The 24,807-nt window shown below is 46.4% G+C and overlaps 1 protein-coding gene across 1 annotated transcript; it reads right to left on the bottom strand.

Annotated features, from left to right (window-relative positions):
• Nucleotides 1-470: 470 nt before the first annotated feature.
• Nucleotides 471-23,686, bottom strand: zgc:162200 (uncharacterized protein LOC558638 homolog). Its single transcript, XM_061846538.1, has 10 exons — nucleotides 23,576-23,686; nucleotides 20,367-20,693; nucleotides 17,268-17,480; nucleotides 17,033-17,185; nucleotides 14,254-14,736; nucleotides 10,856-11,725; nucleotides 10,074-10,253; nucleotides 7,787-7,938; nucleotides 5,436-5,796; nucleotides 471-4,204 (listed from the first exon to the last, which is right to left on the bottom strand). Exons 2-10 carry the CDS (start codon nucleotides 20,616-20,618, stop codon nucleotides 4,199-4,201), a joined length of 2,670 nt encoding a protein of 889 aa, XP_061702522.1. The 5' UTR covers nucleotides 20,619-20,693; nucleotides 23,576-23,686; the 3' UTR covers nucleotides 471-4,198.
• Nucleotides 23,687-24,807: the final 1,121 nt, after the last annotated feature.

The raw sequence follows: 24,807 nt of genomic DNA on the forward strand, positions 1-24,807 counted from the left end.
CTCATGGATTTCATGACAGTGGACCTTTAAATGACTTTAATTAAAAATGTATTGCTCACTAAAGTTCAATTAAAATTATTTTCAATCAAATGAAAATGTCAAGAAAAAACAAAACCAGGCTGGCGACAGGCTGCGTGGATAGTTATAGGCTTCATTCTACATGTATTTTCTCTGATTTGATTTCATGTTTTCAATGCAAATTTTATTTAATTCTGATTGGTTTGGGTGCAACTTTTTGAAATTGAAATACAATCGTGGTATTTAAACAGACTACACATAAAGCAGTGAGAGGACTGAAGCCCGAAATACGAGTGAAACTCGCCAGCGCGCAAAGCAAGGCAAAGCTGCAGCAGCAACGAGTTGTGGGCCCTTGGGGGGCAACGGTGGGGGGGGGGGGGGGGCTGATTTATTTGAAAAGATTTAAAATGAATTTAAAACAACACATGTATCCTATATGTTTGTAACTCTTCTTCTTTGTGTTTGGAGTTTTCCGCTCCCTCGAGCCACACGATCAACCATCTCTAAAATCTTTTCCGGAGGAGAAGCACGAGGAGACGGCGTCTGCCATCGAAGTGCCGAACAGTTTTGCTTTTCAGATTGATCGGGAATGACGGAGGAAACATTTTTATAGCGTTCAAAACGTCATTTAGGGGCCACCGAGGCCACATTCGGCACGGTGAGGACCTGCGAAACTCCACACAGGCGGGTCAGGGATCGAACCCGGGTACTCAGAACTGTGAGGCCACCGTGCCATCTCGGAGACTAGAAAATGTTATTTCATGCAACGTTTGGAGAAATAATCTACTTTGTGAACAGTGTCGGTTTCATTTATTCCGGTTTGCAGACCGAAAGGAACTAGCATACGTAGAAATCCTACGCGGGACTGTGTACTTGAGCAATTTATACAGAAAGCAGACCACATAAATACAGTTTTAAAATATGTACACAACCAAAACAAAAATGTCGCCATTTGAATGAAACACATCAAGTAATCCATTTACAACCTTCCAAAGTATGAACATTCTCATCAAATATTTTCACTTTTTGACGACGAGCTGCACAAATTTCAGGCCCTCCTCGAAGCAAAAATCTTTCCGTGGGACCTAAAATACTCCCAATGTCTTTGTTCTTCGTTTTCGTGCAATCAAACACCATCATAACAGGTTCAAAAGACATAAATAGCCATCATTCATTTCATCAGTCATTGTCTTGACAGCAACGAGGCAAGAAAAGCTGAGAGGTGAAAAGTGAAAATATTTGTGACAATGCTCAGTTTCCACATCGTGGGGGGGTCGAATAATTGCGTCGACTCTAAATCTAAAAGTGCAACAATGACAAAGACTGTTGGTTCGTGTGCTTCAAAAAAAACAAACAAAAAAAAACACAACTTGGCTGTTGACGTGAACTTGAACATGCTTTTGCCACAATATGGAAAATAATATCCGGCGAAAAGATTGCAATCTGAATTCGGTCCGAGTGCGCTGACGGCAGCGGTACAGCACTTCAAGAAAAACAAACCAACATCGCTGAGATTTTTTGTGACACGGAAGTTTTGGATGTTCCGCTGGAAGTTGCGGTATTCACTTCATATTGATTTGAAAAGGAAGAAATGACGAGAACGATTAATAAAACTCCAGTGACATGCCGGGGAGGGAAAAAAAGGAACCCGCAGTTCTCTAAAACAGCAGACCACGTCAAAACAAAAGGCACAAAAAAAAACATTTTTACACCCTCCGACCAGTGTCAGGACGTACATTTACTCAATTTTAGTTGCAACAGGCATTTATAATTAAAAAAAAAAAAATACTTTGATAATATGAATAAATGTGATGTATCAGCACGTGCATGATGTCAATTAATGTCTCCCAACTCAATGAGCGTTGCTGCATTGCAGTGTATCCATTTTTCTATGCATTACATGCCTCGTGCTCGTTGAGCCAATAACGTAACATTTATGTTTTCATTTTATTCCATATCTTTACCATATTATAAGTCATACAAGCTGTGCTACTGCCTTGCACGAAACCTTGAACAAGACTTGCGACTTGCCAGCAGGAGAACCGTCGGCAGCTCGCTCAAAATTATCGTCATCATAAAATCGGAATATGGAAAGTGGATTCTACATTTCAAAGCTAAATTCATCAATCCAGAATCCGGATTGTAGCGACAACATGAATATGAATATTTATGATTTTCATGAAGTACTGGTCTGGTTGAAACGACAGATCGAAAGATACAGAAACACGTAGTTCAGTTTTGCCAAGTCAAAACCGGACTAGAAGTATGCGACATCCACCCATCCATTTCCTTAGCCACTTATCCTCACGAGTGTCGCGGGGAGCGCCGGAGCCTATCCCAGCTGTCAACGGTACACCCTGAACTGGTCGCCAGCCAATCGCAGGGCACACACAGATAGACAGACAGCCAGCCGCACTCACAATCACACCTCGGGGCAATTTCGAGCGTCCATTTCATGTTGCCTGTTTTTGGGATGCGGGAGGAAACCGGAGCGCCCACCCGGACGAAACCCACTCAGCCACGGGGAGAACATGCAAACTCCACACAGTCGGGTCCGGGATCGAACCCGGGACCTCAGAACTGTGAGGCCGACGCTTTCCAGCTGCGCCACCGTGCCGCATGATATTGACATTGCAGAGATCTAACAACATAGATCAACATGCACAGATCTGCAACTGAATTTTGCCCAATTAACGGTGTCTTGAAAGCGACGTAGATATCTTGAATTAACATGAATTCAAGATATTTTCCACTGGAATCACGGCTACCGCTTGCCACAAATCAAATTGTGAACATCTGATTCTGGAGATACACGTACCTACAATACCATTGCATCCGTCCATCCATTTTCTTCACCGCTTATCCTCACGAGGGCCGCGGGGAGCTCAGCTGTCGACGGGCAAGAGGCGGGGTACACCCTGACCTGGTACTCACAATCACACCTACGGGCAATTTAGAGTGTCCATTTAATGTTGCATGTTTTTGGAACGTGGGAGGAAACCGGAGCGCCCACCCGGAGAAAAGCCACGCAGGCCTGGGGAGAACGTGCAAACTCCGCACAGGCGGGTCCGGGATCGAACCCGGGACCTCAGAACTGTGAGCCCGACGCTTTACCAGCTGCTCCACCGTCCGCCCAATCCCACTTGCATATTTGAAATCTTCTTTTTGACTATGCAAAAATGAATCACAGGTTCTGTATCTGATATCTGCGAGATATTTCCAGTCGAGCTGTTAAGTATCGGGTGGGGGGGGGGGGGGGCCGCCATCGTCGTAGCGGATAAAAATGAAGGTACAGCTCCTGTTTGATTGTGACACCACATCTACTCTGGACGCACAAAAACGACACCTCGGCTGCTCGGAGGCAGGAGAAAAGGCAGATGTGAGACCGTCCAAAGAAACGACGAGCCCATTCGCTCAACTGAGCCGTACGGATCGCCCGAGAGAGGAGAAACTTCACGACTGCGAGAAACGAGCTTCCACCGGAAACGGCGGACGTGGTTCAGATTCCGCTTTAAGATGCGCGACCGACATTTTCGTATTCACGTACGACAAATGCTATTGTTGTTGTCGCTTTACCTGAGCTGCAGAATTTATGGCTCTGTTTTCTAGCACGAGTGTTTGTCGGGCCACAGCCGCGTGACCTAAAAAGGGACCGTTGGAGAAGTCCCGAGACTAGCAACCTGTAGGACAGCGATAGTAAGGCGGCTTCGCTCTGGAAAACGTTAAAAGTGTGCATGGGGGTCGCAAGGAGGAGCTAAAGGCAAGATCGCAAAGACAAAAGTCTCAAAAGTGATTTTGGCTCGCAAGGAAGGACAGTAAACATCGTCGATAGGTGGAATAAATACTGCCGACGGAAAGTCACAACAAAAAAGAAGACCAGATGGACGTCGGAACCACGTAGGACAAGACAGTCATCGTAACGATAAGTAGCGCACACATTTCTCCTCATCCTCCTCCAAGGCTGCATGCAAGCGAGTCGGATGAGGGCTTTTTTTTTTTTGCTTTTGTTTTTTTAAATCCATCTTTGTGGTAGACGGTGGAAGAGTGAGGAATGCAGTCGCGCGTCTGGGATGGACAGGATGTCTCGAGTCAGGAGGGAAGGAGGGAACCGGGAGGGAGGGGGAGTCAACGCGGAGACGGCTCCTGGTGGAGAAGAGGGGGTCTGGAGTAATGGCGTGGTTCAGCGCTATGGAGACAGGATGAAACAGACGTTAAAAACAAAAACGCAACGTTAGCAATCAATGTCTACCTACTTTGTCAGATCGAATGAGTTGACCCGTAACCGCAGGTAAAGTCCAACGCGGGTCTCGGATTCTGACCCGCGGCTCGACACGATGTAAGTAAGGCTTTCTCGTACCCGGTCCGGTACTTTGGCCATTTCGAGCTTCATAGAGCGACTCTCTAACGTGGAGCCAGTTCTGGATCCACTTGGCCCGTATTTGGCCTTTCCTCTGATTGGTAACCCCCACTTGCGAGATCAGGGAGCGTTTGCCACGTTGACGTTTGTAGCCAAAGGGAAGGCGGAGAAACCCAGATCTTGAAAACTCTGAGGCAGATGTGCTAACCAATTGTCCACCGTACCAGGCGGAGAAATTCAGGCCACTCGGCAGAAAAACGCCAAGAACTCACCGATGCGTTTCACTTGTTAAATCACTGGGAAATCCTTTCACGTCGACTATTTAGTCCAAATCAGAGGAAAAACATCATTCACTCAGGTTCTTAGAACGCAACGTGCGGATTTCTAACCCAGAAAAGTAGAGTCGAGGTCATCGCCTGCGATCCCACCTGGACTGCGAGCTGCGTGCCCTGCCGCGGGGGGGCGCCGCCTCCGCCCTGCTGCCGGAGCGCTTCCCGGCACCCGCGTGCAACTCTGACGAACGCCCGGACTCTCGACATACGCCCGAAATTTTGCTCCCGCCCGCTGGAGCGCCAGCACGGGCGGACGCGGCTGTCCGGCTCTCCGGATATTTGGCGTTCAAATGCGCCAAAAGCGCGTCCGACTGAGACGCGGCCGACGGACGCGCAGATTTCGAGCGCCGGGGCGAGGGCTGCTTTTTCCGCGCGGAATTATCGAGGGCGGGCTTTTCTTGAGGCCGTGCTTGGAGCGTGTTAGGACGTGCATGCAACGTTTTAGAGTGGGTTAGACTCTCCACAGCAAACGAGGACGACGCAGGTGCGACGCGAGTTGCGATGAACGTGTCCTGGCGCGCGGGGACGGAAGCTCTCCGGCCCGACGAGGCTTTTCTTGCGTTCGTCTGGACGGGCGAGTCGCTGCTCGCGGAGCCGACGGAGGTCTTCGGCCCGCGGGGGAAGCCTGCGTTTACCCCTGAACGAGAAACGTCGCTGACACTCTGACTCCGAACGAACGTGGCGTCGCGGGGGGGGGGCCCTTTGCCCGTCTCGAGCGGGGTTCTTACGGGGCTCGTGTGGAGGCTTCGCGTGAGAGCTCGCAGGTGGTGGGTGGCCGTGGCGGGGACGCTGCTCCCCAGGACGGGGCTGGCGCGGGGGCTGCTCCTGCCGGGAAGCCGCGCCGGGCTGTTCCTGGGACTGCGCGGCGCTCGTCCCGACTTGGCGGCCAGCTCCTTGGCTCTGGAACGGCGAGGGCTGCTGTTTAAGCTGTGAGGCGACAGCGGGGCCTCCAGATCCTCCAGGCGCTGCGTCAGAGCCAGTTTCTGCTGGATGGCCATGCGCAGCAGGGAATTGAGCGTCTTCTTCTCGTCCTCGGCGGCTGCCAGCTGCCTCTGCATTTCGTCCAGCTGGGTGACGTACTGGTCGCACCTGACAGACGCACACGCGATGAAAAGATGCCGCATGCACACGAAGCGTAAAGCCTTGGAAGATGAGCAATTCATCGATCAGTTATTATTCGGTTAAAAAAAATGGTTGAATGTTAATAGGTTAACACATTACATACTCATCAAGCTGTCATTCAAAAATCCCAAAAATGAAAGTGAATGCGTATTTTCCCATCTGCGTTCTCTGTCCAACACAACAACAACAACAAAAAAGTTATACCGTAATTTCCGGCCTCCAAGTCGCGGCTTTTTTCACTTTCAACCCTGCGGTTTATGCGGTGATGCGGCGCTAGCGTTAGCACGGGGCTAGCGTTAGCCCACCTGCTTATAAGTCTCGGTACACAGAAAGTTTAACGCTAGCCCCGCGCTAACGCTAACGCCGCACTAGCGTTGAACTCTTTCTGTGTACCGAGGATTATAACCTTGAGTCAGTCCTTTGTTTGTTCGTGTCAATGTCAAGTCAGTTATATCGCCAGTCGTGTTTTGTTTCTTTGCTACTTTGCTTCATTGCCTTTTCCTGAAAATTAAATATAATTTTGTGACTCGTGCACTCTTGCCTTGCCTGTCTTCTTCCTGCACTTGTCTCCTCCACGTTTTGCTTTTTTTTTTGCTTTGCCTTGGCTTCCTCATCTTCAAAACCCGTACCATGACACACATTTCTATAAAACTCAGCAAAACCGTTGACATTTTTAAATGAATCACTTGACAACATTTCTCAGAAATCAGAATATCCCATCGCTGGTGAGCTATTATTAGAACAGACCATGTTGGCGGACCGCTGCGTTAAATAAACAAAACACGATCGGCCGTAATTTCCCGTTAGATATAATTTTAAGAAACCTTTTCTCTGAAGCCGCATTTTATTTGCACAAAATGTAACTCACTACATTACTGAATGAATTAAATGTTCAACTAAAATTGATTCTTTGTGTCTTTTCTTTTCTTTTCTGTTTATTTTTTTTATGAGTCAACAATGTGCAAAATAATAATAAAGTAAAATGTGGAAAAAAATGTGGCAGTTTGTTTGAGTTGGATTTTTTTTTAATGTCACGTTTTCATTTTTTTAAAAACTAATTGTAATTACCCCCGCACCCCCCCCCCCCAAAAAAAAAATGGAAAGCAAAAATGGTGGATGGGTTGCCAAGACTGACTGGTGGACCCCCACCCCCCATACTTCCAGTCCACCACCTGTGCAGTCACCGAGTCATGGGATTTTTTTTTCCCCAATTGTGATTATTTTTAAATTTACTCTTTTTTTGTTCGGGGGAAACAACCCCGAAAATGCTGATTGATGGTTTCCCCCCCAATTTTTTTTTCTCAATTGAATTATAATAGGCATCAATAATCTGGAGATTTTCACTATTGTCTATTGTTCGACTTGACAGTAGCAATAACGCTAAACCTTCACAAGAGGGCGCCACAAATCCTTTTGGCAAGCATGAGGCATGTGCTAAAATGTTGGATTTACATCTGTGTCTGGAGACCTCGATCATTGTTTGTGCTCCACACCCTCTTAATTACAGTATAATCAAATAGATATTGACATAGTGTTATGTAAATTGGGTTCAAGAACGATTGAGGAGATTTACACTTCCCAACGCCGACAATTGATGACATGCCACTGGGTGGATTCTCTGACGAGATTAGTGATAACCTTTTTTAAATCCATTTGTGTTTTTATCGTGGTAAGATCCCAACGCAGTTCCTCTCTCTCAGGAGGCCTCTGCCCCGCTTAGGCGGCCTGACTCAGAGGGACAACTCTGCACACGGCAGAGCACGTGGTCTGTAATCTTCCCGTCAACCAGTGGATTGTCCACACAGGCGTAACAAGCATTATAAGCTTATTACACAAGTGGTGCAAAACGCTGTGCCAAAACCACAGGACCATTACGAAGCAAAAAGAAAAACACTAGAGAGGCAGATGTAAAACGTGTCATCAAAGCCGAACACTTAATTCAATCGGAGGTTCTTACCGACTAGCAAACATGACTCGGAGTGAAGAGAAGGTGGCGGCGTCTTCTTTCAATGCTTTGAGCTCGTTGCGTAGTTTCATCATGGTTTCTGACACCATGCTCTTCTCCGTCTCATACTTGCTTTTTAAATTGGACAAAGCCAACTCAGCAGTCTAGTTGGGGGAAGAAGAAAAAAAAAAAAAAGCACAATCATATGTTACTGTTGTAATTCCAAGGAACATAGAACTGGGGCGAGAATGTGCAACGGGAGGGCAACTTTGAACTTGCGCCATGCGTGCACTCAGTTATTGTCTCTCACTGGGACATTTGTCTCTGCTTTGCACCTTAGGGACAAAGTCAAACCAATGACGTTTTTGATGAAAAATAACGGCGAAAAGTTTGAACCATTTGCTGGCGGGTCAGTATGACCACTACTCACTCGGTCATCGTGAAAATCTTACAGAATATCCATCCATTTTCTTGGCCGCTTATCCTCATGAGGGTGGCGGGGAGTGCTGGAGCCTATCCCAGCTGTCAATGGGCAGGAGGCAGGTGGGGTACACCCTGAACTGGTTGTCAGCCGATCACAGGGCACATCGAGACAAACAACCGTACTCACAATCACACCCAGGGGCAATTTAGAGTGTGCAATTAATGTTGTATGTTTTTGGGATGGGGAGGGGGGGGGGGGAACCAGTGCCCAGAGAAAAGCCACGCAGGCACGGTGAGAACATGCACACCGGGATCGAACCCGGAACCTCAGAACTGTGAGGCCAACGCTTTACAGCTGCACCACTGTGCTGCCTTCTTGCAGAATAATGAAACTGAATTCTAAACCCGCAAACATTTGCACACCAAGCAGTACAATGATAAGTTTAGCAAGATGGTTTTGCTTCATTTTATGTCTTTTTTCCATTGGATGTACTGCACATATGTGACTTCTGTCTCACAAACTGCACTGCTAAATACAGTGTAAAAAATGCTTAACGGATGATAAATTAAACATGGCTTTATTCTCCAAGGTTAGAGGATAAAATGAGTCATTTTGACCATGTATGTTCTATTTTCAGTGGCACGGTGGACAATTGGTTAGCACATCTGCCTCAGAGTTTTCAAGATCTGGGTTAAAAATCCTGCCTCGCCTGTGTAGAGTTTGCATGTTCTTCCCGTGCCCGTGCGAGTTTTCTCCAGGTACTCCGGTTTCCTCGCCCTCTGCCAAGGAGTGAATGTGAGTGCGGATTATTGTTTGTTTATATCTGCCCTTTAACTGGTTGCCGACCTGTGACACCGGTGAGGATAGGTGGTACGGAAAACGGATGGTTATTTCATTTTCCTCATCAAAATAAACACTTTGCGCGTGTCTGCTCTTCGCCTTGTCATTTTCGGCTAACCGCTGACATTTGCAGCGACATTTTGCCTTTCTTCAAAGAAGGCTGAAACAATGGCTAGTTGCAAAGTACATCGTTATACTATACTATACTATACGATACTATACTATACTATACTATATAGATTTATTCATTTTCATCATACTCTGTATGGAGTTGACATTGCCAAGGTTAACATGTCCAACCCATCACAGTGAAATACCAACTGATGTCAAATCCATCCATCCATCCATTTTCTTAGCCGCTTATCCTCACAAGGGTCGCAGAGAGTGCTGGAGTCTATCCCAGCTGTCAACGGGCAGGAGGCGGGGTACGCCCTGAACTGGTCGCCAGCCAATCGCAGGGCACAAAGAGACAAACACCTGCACTCCCAATCACACCTAGGGGCAATTTAGAGTGTCCAATTAGTGTTGCATGTTTTTGGGGATGTGGGAGGAAACCGGAGTGCCCACCCGGAGAAAAGCCACGCAGGCACGAGGAGAACATGCAAACTCCACACAGGCGGCTCCAGGATTGAACCCGGGACCTCATAATTGTGTGGCCGACGCTTTCCGTCCGAGCCACGGTGCCGCCCTTGAAGCAAAATCTCTTCAGAAATTCAACATATTAACACAGCTCGAGGGCTGAAAGTCCATCGTGTGCTCACAAACATTAGCCAAAGTTGTCCAACCCCGCCATCTCATATTTTACCGTTTGCACGCGCGTGATCTGGTTGCCGTTATTTTCTAAATAAATATATAAATACATAAAGCAAGCTGGAGAGCTTGATACATGCAGTTATAATGCATTTATAACATCTACTTAATACCACATATAGGACACGAGATGGGGTGGGAGATCTGATTTTGGGGGGTGAAATGAGGACGTCTCAAAGTCACTTTCAAGTATTATTGACTCGGGCTTGGCTTGCAGCGCTTTACCTGTTTGTTGGCCTTGAGGACAGTCCTGAGAGTCGCAATCTGTTCTTTCTTGGTGCTAAGAAGGGACTTAAGTTTGAGCACTTCCTCCAGCAGGCTTTCTGCATCCTTCTCCATTTCCACGCTGTTGCTCAGCCCCGAGTAAGGCATAGCGCCGCGCTGACGACAGAGATCCACTGCCACCTGAGGGAACGAGTCCACTTTCACATCAAGTCCTCCAGGCGGGCATTCAAATTCATCTTTGACAACAAAACAATTCCAAAGATGAAGTGTCGTACGTTTAACAGTGCCAAACAACGGGGTTACTCATATTTCACACTGTACATTGTTTTGGAGTAAGGCTCAATATCCGGTCAAAGCCGCATCAAGGATGAACCCCGGTCAATCCCGTCGTCCATTCAAGCCCACACAAAGCCACGTGTCAACGAGGAATTGGATTTGCGCAGACGCGAGCGACTCAGCTCCGTTTAACCGTCTGAGCTGAGCATTAGCGGTCGGGCCCTTGTCAAGGCGCGGCCACTTTCGCTCGGGACAGGAGTCCCGCTGTCGTTGACAGAGCGTGGCCACGCTTCAAGGGGAGTTTGATATTTAAAAAAAAAAAAAAAAAATGATGCCGGCAATGCGGATGCCCACTTGTGTTCGTAAGTCACACCTTCTGTCTCTGATTGGTTGTTTTTCCCGTCCAATTACAAATGAGAGGCACAAGCTGGCGGCAAAGTCACCAAACTCGCCTTTAAATATCATTAAAGCTTCAAAACGACCATTTTAAATGTTGCGCGTCTTACCCGGAGGTGCTTGATCTGACATCTGATGACTGCTACCAAGTTGCGGACATTGGAGGGGTCCCTGAAATCGAGGTTGCAAGATCCGGGGCAACTGGCGGAGTCCGCAGAGGCCCCCGAACTGTCCACCTCGCCCATAAACTGTAAAGCCGCGGCTTTGGAGACGAACGTGTCGTTGGCTCGTGGTTTTTTCCGAGAGTTGGGCGGGGTGGAGATGTGAAGCGGCCTTCTCGCGCCGGCTCCGCCGTGCGCCCTGGCGCTTTCGCGGTAATAGTCCAGGGTGACCCGTTTGGGCGTCAGGTTGTTGCACACGCAGATGTGGTGATAGAGGTTGGACAGCTCCTCCGAAAAGGCCAGCAGCTCCTCCTGAGCCACACTCAGGTGGCCTTCGGAGTCGCTGGCCACTTTGCGGGTGGCGCCGATCTCGACCTCCAGTTCGCTGATCCGCTCCTGGTCCTGCCTGCTGGACTTGATGCATTGGCGGATCTTGTCGGCCAGTTCCTGGGCCTCCGACCGCCAACGGTCCTTCTCGTGTTTGTACCGCTGCTCCAGGACGTTGTACCGAGTGCCCGCCTGCGACAGTTCGTCCCGCAGCTTCAGAAGCTCCTCGCTGGCTGAGCGCATTCGTGCCTCCAGCACTTCTTTGCTCTTCGTGTCCACCTCGTAGTCGAAGGCGACGTCGGGGGGGTCGGCGTTTTTGCCCTCCTCCTCGTCTGCCTCGTGGTCGCGCTGTTGGCTGCTCTGCACGGCCTCCAGCTGTTGGGTCAGCGATCCGACTTTGTCCTCGTGCTGACTCAGCGCTTGCTTGGACATCACCAGCTGCATCTGCAATTCCTCCACCTTGCCGATGAGACTCGACTTCTCTCTTTCCGCCTGAGTACAGCAAACAAAAACAAAAACAAAAAGGCAACCCAAGAACATCACAGATGTGTTACACAGACAGTTCCGGACTTGATATTTACTGGTGTTCTAATTCCTGCAATTAAAACAGAAAATTGTTCCGGAATGAGACTAAAGATAGAGATGTCCAAATTTGTCGTATAAAATAAAGCAGTAGAAATATACAAAAATGAATTATTATATGAAGAGTGTGTGTATGCCTGCATATGTGTGTGTGTGTGTGTGTGTGTATATATATATATATATATATATCCATCCATTTTCTTTGCCGCTGATCCTCACGAGGGTCGCGGGGACTGCTGGAGCCTATCCCAGCTGTCAACGGGCAGGAGGCGGGGTACGCCCTGAACTGGTTGCCAGCCAATCGCAGGGCACATGGAGACAAACAGCCGCACTCACAATCACACCTAGGGGCAATTTAGAGCGTCCAATTAATGTTGCATGTTTTTGGAATGTGGGAGGAAACCGCAGTGCCCACCCGGAGGAAACCCACGCAGGCACGGGGAGAACATTCAAACTTGACACAGGCGGGACCTCAGAACTGTGAGGCCAACGCTTTACCAGCTGAGCCACCGTGCAGCCTCTCTCTCTCTTTCTCTCTCTCTCTCAATACATATATATATATATATATATTATATACATGGGGGCGGGTGTATTTGGATGACAAATGCACTAAACTTGCATTCCAGAAATTCATTCAAAGAATCCGTTCTCAGTGGAAAACAGCACGGACCGTGAATCCTTATTTTCAACTTCTCCGTCACATTTTTTGAACCTCAACTACCTTTTAAAATTTGCATTAATTTTTAATGTGAAAGACCGGCTGACCCCATTCAGCTGCTAGTTTGCTGCTTGCTCCCCCAACCCCCAATTGAAGGCCTTCATTAATGATACATGATGGATGATAACTGCAGACAATGTAAATATTCTTGGCCATCCTTTATTTGCTCAGTACAAAGGAATTAGCTGGTGTATTATATGATTTCTGGCCCAAATAGTACAGTAATTACTGCACGCAGCAGCGGATGCCGATTCCAAACAGCGTCTTCGTCGCTCACTCTTACACAGCGGATGTGGTCTAACCCAGGAAGTGCCGTATTGTAACCCTTATCTGGCCATATCGTGTTGGAGCAAACATAAGGCTGTCCTCACAGCATTTACATGTGGGTAAAAGATTACATCAATAATTATGACCACATGAACAATTTCATGACAGCCAGTAAAAGAGATGACTTCAAAATTTCTCCTCTGGGAGAGTTAAGCAAGTAAACATCATCTTTTAAAAGCAGAATTTTTGCTGCATCTCTTTTAGTGGATGTTAGTATACTTTGAGCTACGTGTATTACTATTAATATTTAATCATTAGACCTCCAGTCATCCGGTGAATCTATTTCAATGATCTGTTCATTTACTGAATGTACTTGGGTAATTAATTGCTCAAAAATAATTTACAACAAATAATTAATCTTTTTTCATTTATTTATGCCAATGAGGCATCGCGACAGACAAAACAAATGAATCGTTTCCTATGAGATGGCACTGAGCACATTCACTACATTTTTGTGACCTTTTTGTTTGTTGTTTGTGTGCCATGAGATTTTTAGCACTAGCTCGCTGGGCTACGTAACGTTTTGTTGCCTGCTTGCGTATTAAAAGTGCGCAAACATACCTCAAGCAAGCCTTACACAAACGTCCCCTCCTGTCCTGAGCACCGGTACCACCAACACGTGTTTTTTTTCCCCCGTGTTGTTCTTATAATACAATCAGAAATATCCGCTCTTGTTGTTGTTGCCACGGTAACGAGTGTATTTGATCCGCTTTACAGTTGACAAGATAAAGCCCAGTGATCGTAACAAATATTTTGTTGCCGTCGTCTGACAGTGCAATCGCGAAAGAGCAAATTTGTCTTGTAGTCGGATTCACGTATTACATGTTGGTTGGCTGTCCCATGTCGCCGCCATCTTATTTTTATGACTTTATTGGCCATCAGATATTTACAGTATTACGTCAAAATACATGAAAAAAAATATAGAAATCCTATAATATCAGATATACTGTACTGTGCATCACGGTCCCACTGAGTAAATGTCGCGGTGAGCCGATCAATGATGTTACCGATCGGATTGGCGAATTCTGACAATGAAGATGATCAGTCGATCAGCACAGAATGCCGATTATCGGCTGATTCTGGTCAGGCCAATAAAATCCTTGTAAAGCCCAGTAAATAGCCAGATTCCTATTTACAGCAAGCGAGGGAGGAGCTTGAAGTATCAATGAATGCGTCGACTCGTCGGCATACAAATGGCCACGCTAGATACCGATAGCATAGGTTAAATTATTGACGTAAACTTTGTGAAGTGGACAATATAAATGCTGCATGGAGAAGTAATGTGTAATTACCACACCATAAAACCGCAGCGTCAGGCCAATCGTGATCCTGAGTGCATCTCAATGCATCTCGAGGTCGTAATCGTGCGGTTTGGCCACGGCCGTTTCCTCACCTGTAGGAGTTGCTGCTTGAGTTTCTGGCTGTCTGAAAAGTGGAGTTCAGTCAAGAGGTCGGACACCAGCCCGGAAGCCGGGGCGCGCAGGAATATGTCACTGTTCCGTGGAGTGGCGTGACGCTGCACGACACCGTTGCTCTTGGAGCCCCCCACGCGAGCGGGGTGAGCCGGATCGGAGGCGTCCCGGTTATTTGCCTGAACCTCGCCCTCTCCGGTCCGGCCCTCCTCCTGGCCGTCGTCGAGCTGGTCCAGGTGGAGCTCCAGGTTGGACACGGAGTCAAAGGGGTTGAGGGTCAAGGCGGAGAGTTCGCGCCGAAGACAGTTTTTCTGCTCCCTCTCCTCCTTCAGGGATTCCAAGACCTCGTCCAACTGTCGCTCGGCAATCTCCCGCAGCCTGCCGGCCTCCTCCATCTGGGCCCGGAGCTCCTCCTGCTCTTCATTCTTTTGGTTCAGCTCAAGCTTCAATGATTCAAATTCGACCTGAAATCCAAATAGTGGCGCATCGCGTTACAAGACTATTCAAAGGTCCCACCGTGAAGAAACGGCATCAAGGATTCTGGGACTGCTGGGCCAAAAGGGACTTTCCTCTCTTCACTGTTTGTTCCCTTAGGAGAGAGCAGACAAAGTATTGAAGTCGTGCTTTCCTAAAAATCTGGAGAAAACGCATGAATGCATATTTGAGAATCTTGAGCGGAGGATTTTCAGCGTTTACAGGTCTCGTTTTCAGTCTTATATAAGCGCTGACGCTTTGCTCCACTGAAAAGAAAAGCCAACTGTGACTAAGGCACAAGCCAAAATGATATAATTATTGTATTATGGTTGTCATAGTGCTAATACTGAAGCTAATTATTTGCCCCTTTTGTTCTGACATGGAAGTAACTGGCGGCGAATAACTGGTATGGCCGGTGTCCCGAACACACCGCGAGCGTTAAGCCGGTTGCAAAGTTGTGTCAACAAACCACGCGCGGTACAGATAGAGGAACATGATATGAGCAAAATATCTGTGGAATACATTTACGTGGGGCAGCACAATATCACACTTTGAAAGCAACCGGTCCATCGTAGAATAGAGTACACTTAAACTGATATAAAATGGAATACATAGAGTATTAAAATAGTTCACAAAATGCACGGTTTGATTGGTATCGCCGTTTTGTGAGAAAGGCTTTCAGTTGACTCACAAGATAAATGTATTCTGTATTATCCCAGCGGCATTTAGTGCAGGCAGAATAATTAAACGCGCTTCCAATGGACAGCAAAAGGTGCAAAGAAGCTGCGTCTCCACCCGTTGCCACTCTTACATCTCAAGAAGTTGCCTTCCTGCTAATATGACAGCTCTGTGTTCAACTCAACGCGCACAGATTTCACACAGGCGTGATGCCCAATTATTGATTTATTTTGGGGGGCCAATACGATCTTTTGATGTAGTCCTTCAAGTCAACCCAAGCCATAATTTTCTTAAATGTATCTTTTTTTTTTTTTTTTTTGCCACGGATTGTTTTATGCCGCTTTACCAACCGTTGCCTTTTTGTGGTGTGTCTGTTTTGAGGAAGAATTGTGGCATTACCGAACAGTCGCCACTTCTCTCGGTGCTTCAGGAAGCTACGCTAACATTCGTCTCTCTGGCAGACGATAAGGCCGCGGCGTAAAACTCGTTTTTCTGGCGGGCCACATTGTAGTTCTAGTTTGCCTCAAAGGGCCGTTGCGACTGTGAAACAAAAATATTGAATCGTCTCATCGTATGTACATCATCAATTTATTTATGAACTCATTTTGGAATAAAAAATCTGAGGTAATTTTTTTTTTTTTTTACATTATTCATGTTTTTAACTTGACCATTTATGATACATGACAATTGGAAATTTTGGTTCCGATTTTTACAAGAATCATGGAAATTGACGCTGTAGATTTTTGCTTCATGGGCCACATAAAGTCGTGCGGCGGACCGGATCTGGTCCCCGGGCCTTGACTTTGACACTGGGATAAGGAATAGCTGTTTTTCAGTTATTGTGATATTTTCTTTCAAAATGTGTTGTATTCGTTCATATTCTAATATGCATTGCTTTAAGTATTAAGAAAATGCAACAGTGCAACTGTGTTGTAGTGTTTTGCACTGTGTGTGAGGATCAATGTAGGGGGGGGGCATTTCTAAGGCAAACTTATTTATTTGGCTTTGAATGTGTAAACAATGTGTAAAACGTACATTTTTTAGGTTTAGACTGAGAGAAAAACTTCAGTTGTGAGTGGCATCAAACATTGTGAAGGCTCTTTTTTTGAAATATTGTTCACTATTTGCCAAAGTGGAGTCACTGATGGTGTAGTGGTACACACGGGCAGCGTGGGTTCGATTCCCGCTCAGTGACGGTGTCGATATCTGCCCCGTGACTGACTGGCGACCACTTCAGGGTGTAGTCCGCCTTTTTGCTCGAAGCTTGCTGGGATAGCCTCCAGGTTTCCTGCAAACCTTTTGAGGATAAGCGGCTTGGATCATGACATGACATTTTCCAAAGTGTAAAGTGAGATGAGATTGGTTGTCTGCCGCCTATCCCAACTTTGGGTTTGCGAGTCAAAACAAAAAATTGTCTGAACGACCCCTCGTATTTCAAGAAAAACTTGCAAGTTGTGTCACTTGTATCTCAAAGCACCACTAGACTGTGCAATGCATTAATAATCGCGTAAGGGAGAAGATTTACACTAAGGGAACACTATATGTACTGTACGCTGCATGCTGTAAATGGTATACTGTATATTTGCAGTACAGGAAGTGATAACTGACCTGGTTTTCCTTGAGCACCGAAACTTGTTTCTGGAGAGATGTGTTCTCTTCTTCCAGCTCGCCGTTGTCCTGCAACTGGCGCAGCTCACGCACTTTGAACTCCTTCATTTCGTCTCTCAAGTGGCCTTTCTCCGCTTCCAGACACTCACAGTCCTGCGTAGCACAAGCCAGACTCAAACCAGTTCCAAGTAAGGCCAAGTAATACCAGAGAAGTATTCTCGTTTGTAAACAGCACCTTCTTCAGCTGAGTCGAGACGACCCCGAGTCTGTCGATCTCCGCGTGGGCGTTGCCCAGAGCGAGTCTCGCTTGCTTGAGTTCTCCGTGGACTTCTTCCAAGCGGGTCGCCATGGCGGCCTCCTTCGACGCCGTCTCCTGGAGCAGACTTTCTTCTCGGCATTCTCCGTCGGCGACCGCGCGCTTCTGGCTGCTTACGGAATCCGCAAACGCCTGGGAAAAAGCAACGGAGCCGTGTTTCAGTCATAATGCACAGCTAATATTCAACGAGGGAAGTCAAACGTGCTTCATTAATCGGGCTGAACGTCAAGGCTTAAGGAAGCCAAAATGAAGACAAACGCTATCAAATTTATGCAAACTTTATGCACAGTACGACCGTTCAAAGTGGGACACACAATCTATCTCACTCTCTCAAAAAATAAGAAATAAAAAATTCACCAACAAAAATGAAGTGGTAAAACTTAATAACGTAAAACGTAGAGATTTCACCCTTTACCGTCAAAAAAATGACAGCCAAAATGTATACAATTACTGTACACTGTATATGCACTCAGGGCTCCGGACTCCACGGAACAGTTTTCCTTTTCCCCTCAAGCAAATTTTCCATCTACTCGTGCATGTGCAATCAGCAAGTTGTCCATTTTCTATCAATTATGATTATGGATGAAACACAAAATTTGCTAATACTAACACTAGTTCAGGCTGGAAAGCGTTGGCCTCACAGTTCTGAGGTCCCGGGTTCGATCCCGGCCCCGCGCCTGTGTGGAGTTTGCATGTTCTCCCCGTGCCTGCGTGGCTTTTCTCCGGGTGGGCACTCCGCTTTCCTCCCACATCGCAAAAACATCCAATATTAATGAAATTATAAATAAATAAATTGTCCCTAGGTGTGATTGTGAGTGCGACTGTTGTCTGTCTTCGTGTGCCCTGCAATTGGCTGGCGACCAGTTCAGGGTGTACCCTGCCTCCTGCCAGTTAACAGCTGGGATTGGCTCCAGCACTCCCCGTGACCCTCGTGAGGATGAGCGGCTAAGAAAATGCATGGATGGCACTAGTTCAAGCACAGTTTCTGCATTTCTTATTGAAGTATTTATCAGGAAGGTTAGAGAAAATGAGAGAAAATGTGAATACATACTTTTAAGTCGATTTACAGTGTGCGCCTCTAAATGTTCTACTCGGGCTTTGTGGTAGCGATGACTGTGCTCCGAGTAAAAACAAGTTCATGTATATTAATAAACTATAATTAAGGCAGGGAGGCACGGTGGATCAGCTGGTGAAGCGTTGGCCTCACAGTTCTGCGGACCTGGGTTCAATCCCAGCCCCGCCTGGGTGGAGTTTTTATGTTCTCCCCGTGCCTGCGTGGGTTTCCTCCGGGGGGCACTCCGGTTTCCTCCCACATCCCAAAAACATGCAACATTAATTGGACACTCTGAATTGGGATAGGCTCTAGTACTCCCCGTGACCCTTGTGAGGATAAGCGGTGAAGAAAATGGATGGATGGATGGATAATTAAGGAAAGTTGGGAAAAGACTTTTTACACACCCCGGAGAGAAAGAATCTCTTGACAATTAGCCAACAATAACATATAGTAATAACATAATAATAATCATAGTAAAAGATAATAATTAGACTAGAATTACACTGATCCCGGGACTTCAGAACTGTGAACTTTCCAGCTCAGCCACCATGCCGGCTGCACAATATCAAATATCATATAAACAGCACTCGTTTATTTTGCCATAACAGTGAACGTAAGGCAATACCTATCAGTTACTGAGGCTACAAGAACAACAGGCTTACATGAAATTAGTGACGTTCAATCCGCTTAGCAGAACACTGCGCTGTTGTTACGTGGATAATGACGCTAAGTGACAACATGTAAGCCCCCGCTACTTTATCAAAGCTCTGCAAAAGCTGAAGCACATGATCAACGCGGATATCAGATCTGGTCTAGGCAGGTTTGAAAAATACTCTCGATGGAATTCACAGGAAGAGCACATTTACAGACAAAGCGCAAACAAGCGTAAACATTTGCTCGCCAATTGGACGATGGATCCGGTCGTGGCCAATCAATCAAAAAAGAATTCAACAGATGCGACTGTTCCGGCCATATTTAAAAACCGAGCAAAACATGACGCAGGTTCTGACAAAATGTACATTTTGGACCGTAACTTCCGTTGCCACATGTCAACGGATGATAAGATGCTGGGGATGTTGGAAAACCTCAGCAAAGAGAAGACAACCAAACTTTCATTTTCATTTGAAAGAAGATATCCCATGGCTGGCAAAATATGAGTTAAAGACCCCCATGCATGTTGCTCACGATAAGCACTACAGTGATGGCTCAGTTCTCGACTACGATCCGTTCCAGAAAACGGTTCGAAAAGTGAGTTGTTCGAAAACCGAATCGATGTTTCCCCTTACAATGAATGGAAAAAGAAATAATGCGTTCCACGCCTAAAAAATTGGGCTTTTGAAAGCATTTTTTTAGCTTTTCCTGATAATAGACTGCATATCAGAAATACACGTATAGTTTAAATACTTTATATCATAAAATGATTTGATAAATATATTTTTTGCTTAGAATGTATGCTTTAGTAGGAGAGTACGCTAGGCTGGGAGCGCATTTCTGTATCTGTAGCGACTCGGCCCCCGGCCTTGTCAACTTTTTTTATGGACAAAAGTGCAGAATAACTTGAAACAAGCAACTTGCCTTCTTTCGAGCCATGATTGGGGGTTAATACGGTCGTCCTCCAGAAGAAGAAAAACAAGTCGCGACCGAGAAACGTCTGTGTACAGAGGCTGCGTTATACACAATAACAAAAGTGCGCTGGTTGCGCCGCGCGCGTTATGTCATTTCCGGGGGTTTTTTCGAGGGATATTCGAATTGACAGCAACAAAACGGGTCGTGGGTGGGTCAACTGGTCTGGGCGTGTGCAATATGTTATTTACGGGTTTTGTTGGGGGCGTTCAAGTACCAAATCTCAAAATTTTGGTTTGAAAACCGAGGCTTTACTGTATATGAAATAATGATGTCAAAAAAAACCAAATCAATTGTCTTTGTAGTGTAAACTTTTCCACAGCCCCTCAGGTCCTCTTTACCTCTTTGAGCTGCTGCAGCTCTGCTCTGAGGACTTCGTGCTCCTCTTCCAATTGCTGATTTTTGATCTTGAGAGCCGAACTCTCCTCGAGCACCACAAGACCGTAGCGGGCGGCCTGCAGCTTCTCCTCCGTGGCCTCCTGGAGCTCGAGCGTCAGACGGACCACCTCCGCCTTCAGGTCTCCGCCCTCCATCCCGGCGTCCCCGTCGGGCTCTGGCGCCGCACCCGGCGTGTCCGCGTTCGACTCCAGCATGCTTGCCTCGCTTCCGACTTGTCTTCCGGTGAGCTCCTGCGGCCTCCTCTACAGCCTCACTCTCATTACTCCACCCTAATAAAACACATAAATAAAGAAATCAAAGCAAACAACTTAGGGCAAAAGAAAACAAAAAGTATGGACACAAAGGAATATCATGAACTATATTTTCTTACCGCCACAGATTATATATGCAAACGCGTGTCGACAAGTGATTCTGCCCACCCCTTTCAAAATTTTCTGGCTCCGCCCCCATGTGACGAGTGGTTACCATCTTTCAAAAATTTTCTACAAAAACATGGAATGAGCGCTACAAATGCCCGTGTGTTGTTTCATTTGCACTATCCATCTATCCATTTTTTTGGTCGCTTATCCTCACAAGCCTCGTGGGGAGCGGTGGAGCCTATCCCAGTTGTCTGTCAACGGGCAGGAGCCCGGGTACACCCTAAACTGGTTGCCAGCCAATTGCAGAGCACATGGAGACAAACAGCTGCACTCACAATCCCACCTACAGGCAATTTAGAGTGTCGAATCAATGTTGGCCCCGCCTGTGTGCAGTTTGCATGTTCTACCCGTGCCTGCGTGGGTTTCCTCCGGGTGGGCACTCCGGTTTCCTCCCACCTTCCAAAAACGTGCAACGTTCATTGGACACTCTAAATTGCCCCTCGGTGTGATTGTGAGTGCAGCTGTTTTGTCATAAACAAAGTCATACAATGTTCATCTCGTTGTCACTTTAGTTTACTTGACAATTCTGCCTCATTTGCACCATGGTTGTAGTATCAGTAGCTACTACAACCTTAAAGTGCCACTGTCGTGAAATGCATGATTTTTAGTATGTTGTTAATGAAAAAATGGCAGCCGGAATGGACCCATCCGTTTTTTCACCACGCAACATGGTTTTGATGTATATGGCTTTTGTAACACCCGCCATGAAAACCCTCTCGACGGATTTGTTCTCAAGAAGAAGCAGGAAGTGACGTATGGGGCAGGAGCGCCTTCTGGCGGACTTGTTTGTTTCTCTTGGTTTTATCTCATTGTTCCTTCGCGTTAGCCAAAATGTCGGCTCGTTGTATTGCTGGATATTGTTCGAACACTCGGGAGGATGGATTCATCCTTCATACTTTTCAAAAAGACCCGCTCCGTTGTGAAAAATGGATTGCACGGGTGCAAAGGACGAGCGCTTTGTGGGTTAAAAATGACAGGTAGGTGTGTATACAGCTACTAAAAAAAAAATAATAGTTTGGGGGGGGGGGGGGGCATAATCACTCCTCTCAGTTTGTAACAAAAGATCCCAGCACGTAAGTCAGCAGTGGGCTTTGGCCGGACTGGCTCATACATACTGTCTGGGAGTCTGTTGTTAGTTAGAAGTGATCCGCGTATCATCTAAATGTGGCTCAAAACAATAGAGTAATATTGCCCCGGTCACTTCACTCGATTGTGAGATGTTCTCTTCTTCGAAAAGAGCTTCCATGTCCCGTAGTAGGCGGCACAGCGACTTTTCAATGGCAAATGACGTCACGGACAGAAGATGCAGGCAATATGGCGACAGCTTGGATGTCGAATGAGACTTCCGCGACTTTGCGCGTGGATGACGCGCTCTCCGCTCGTATTTATTTTTTCGTATGGACATTGAAGTGAATAATGTTGGATGTATTTTTCATTCAAATCTCTATTTTAGAATGTTTATGGGCGCTTACGGCCATGCTACCCTGAGGATGTCCAATCTCGTCAGATCTCGGAAGCTAAGCGGGTTTGGCCCCGGTTAGTACTTGCATGGGAGACCACCCGGGGAAGCTTCTCTCCCCGGCTAAAATGCAGAGGGGTTGCGTCAGGAAGGGCATCCGGCGTAAAACCGTGCTAAACAACTGCGGCGACCCCCAACGGGACAAGCCAAAAAAAGAAGAAGAATGTTTATAGGCATGACACTTGACCTTTAAATGACTTCATTTGCGTTTATGTCCGAAATGTATCATTTGTTGTATTAGCCTGTTCACTGTTTGACTAGAGTGGCTCCAACTACCGTAGATATGTTTTTGTGTTTTTTTTTTTAAACCATACACAAATAAGATGATTCAGAAAAATAGAGAACTAGAGTAAAGTCCAGACAGGTGGAAAATCCGACTTTGAGTCTCATGTTTGTACTGCAGTGGTTGCACCTTGATTAAGATTGCACATTTAACACAAGCAGTAATAACTCCAGGAAGAGGTTGAGCCCCATAGTAATAGCACAGTAATAAGCATTTTTCTGTACATTGGAAAATAAGAAGACGTAGACGAATGATTGAGTGCTGCTTTGGGTGGGGCAAGACGGTCAGCATTTGCTCACATCCTCTTGTTTCGCCGAACACGGAAAGGCCAGCTGCCGGTGTCGTCCGGCGCTCGTGTGTATCGGGTAGCATCGGTTCCCCCACCACCACCACCACCTCAGTCTGACAAATGGCTGCTTCCGTGAGGACGGTACGCGGCACACCGGAATACTTGCGCCAGCGGACCTTTTTTTAGGCACACTAAGCCCCGCCGTCGCTCCGAACGTATTCGACCGCGAAGGGAAGGTTGAGAGAGCGACGCTGACTTGAGCGCACGCTGGGTCGCGCAGCTAGCAAGTGGAAGTTAGCTTCAGCCATTGCGCGACAAAATTACTTCGCGAGTTCATCAGAAACACGCCGGTGGCATCCATTCCTAAATGTGTTTGGGGGGAGGCCGGGGGGACGACACTGGTGGTGGTGGTGGTGGTGCTGGGGGGGGGGGGGGGCGCCTCGACGTTACTCTCATCCCGCTCCGACAAGCTAATGAGTTAAGCAGACAACGGGATGTTACAATCCTCGGTTGTTTTTTTTTTTTTTTTTTTTTTAAAGTCAAATGTGTAAAGATGTCGAAGCCGTGACTGAGCGCGAGCTCTCGGGGAGCTGTCAACGGGGAGTGCAGTCTGCTACCGGAGCTACCGCGGGTCTGCTTACCTTCCTTCCGCGGAGGTTTCTTCGGCCGGGTTGTGCCGGTGGAGTCTCCCCGCGAGGTCGAAGCCGACAGCCCGGCACTGTTGGGCTCGCTCTGTGCTACCCGCTTGTGGCAAATGCGCGCCGAAACGTCAAAGCGCAACTGCGCCCTCTATTGCGTAACCAGGGAAATGCAGCTTCCCCACAGCTGGAGTGCGCATGCGCCGCATCACATCTCTATAGTTCAGTTTTCTCGAGTGAAGGTGAACATTTCACATATGGGCAACAAAATTATTCCGAGCCCCAACTAACATTTCTACAGAAGCGTATTACTGCCACACCAAAAAATAAAAAAAGGTTGCGTTTCCCATAATGATGTGAATCGTTTCCCATAATTATGTGATACGTTACACATCATTATGTGATACATTACTCATAATTATGTATGTTTCACATCATTATGTGAAATCATTCACATAATGATGTGAAACGTTACACATCATTATGTGACACGTTACACATAATGATGTGATACCTTACACGTAATTATGTATATTTCACAGAATTATGTGAAATGATTCACATAATGATGTGAAACGTTACACATCATTATGTGATACGTTACACATAATGATGTGATACATTACTCATAATTATGTATGTTCCACAGCATTATGTGAAATCATTCACATAATGATGTGAAACATTACACATCATTATGTGATACCTTACACATAATTATGTATGTTTCACAGAATTATGTGAAATGATTCACATAATGATGTGAAACGTTACACATCATTATGTGATACATTACTCATAATTATGTATGTTCCACAGAATTATGTGAAATCATTCACATAATGATGTGAAACCTTACACATCATTATGTGATACCTTACACATAATTATGTATGTTTCACAGAATTATGCGAAACGATTCACAGAATTATGTGAAACGTTACACATAATGATGTGAAACGCGACCTTTTCTTTTTTTGGTGTGGCATTAATACGCTTCCGTACATTTCAGATATCGGCATCGTCATTTTAATTGAGACAAACGGTGTCGGTTTCACCGTTCACGTGAGTGTGTTTTAAATTTCATTTCTTTTGTAGATGCGGCTGTGTGGTTTCTGCAGTTGAATTGTCGATATATCGAACAGCAGTTTTGGTCACCTTCAGTTTGAGCCCCACTTGCCATAATTCCAATTCAAGATATGGATAATGTCCCTTTTTCGATATTTTGAGCCAAG

This window comes from Syngnathoides biaculeatus, chromosome 2 (assembly GCF_019802595.1).
Source record: "Syngnathoides biaculeatus isolate LvHL_M chromosome 2, ASM1980259v1, whole genome shotgun sequence".
Taxonomy (NCBI): domain Eukaryota; kingdom Metazoa; phylum Chordata; class Actinopteri; order Syngnathiformes; family Syngnathidae; genus Syngnathoides; species Syngnathoides biaculeatus.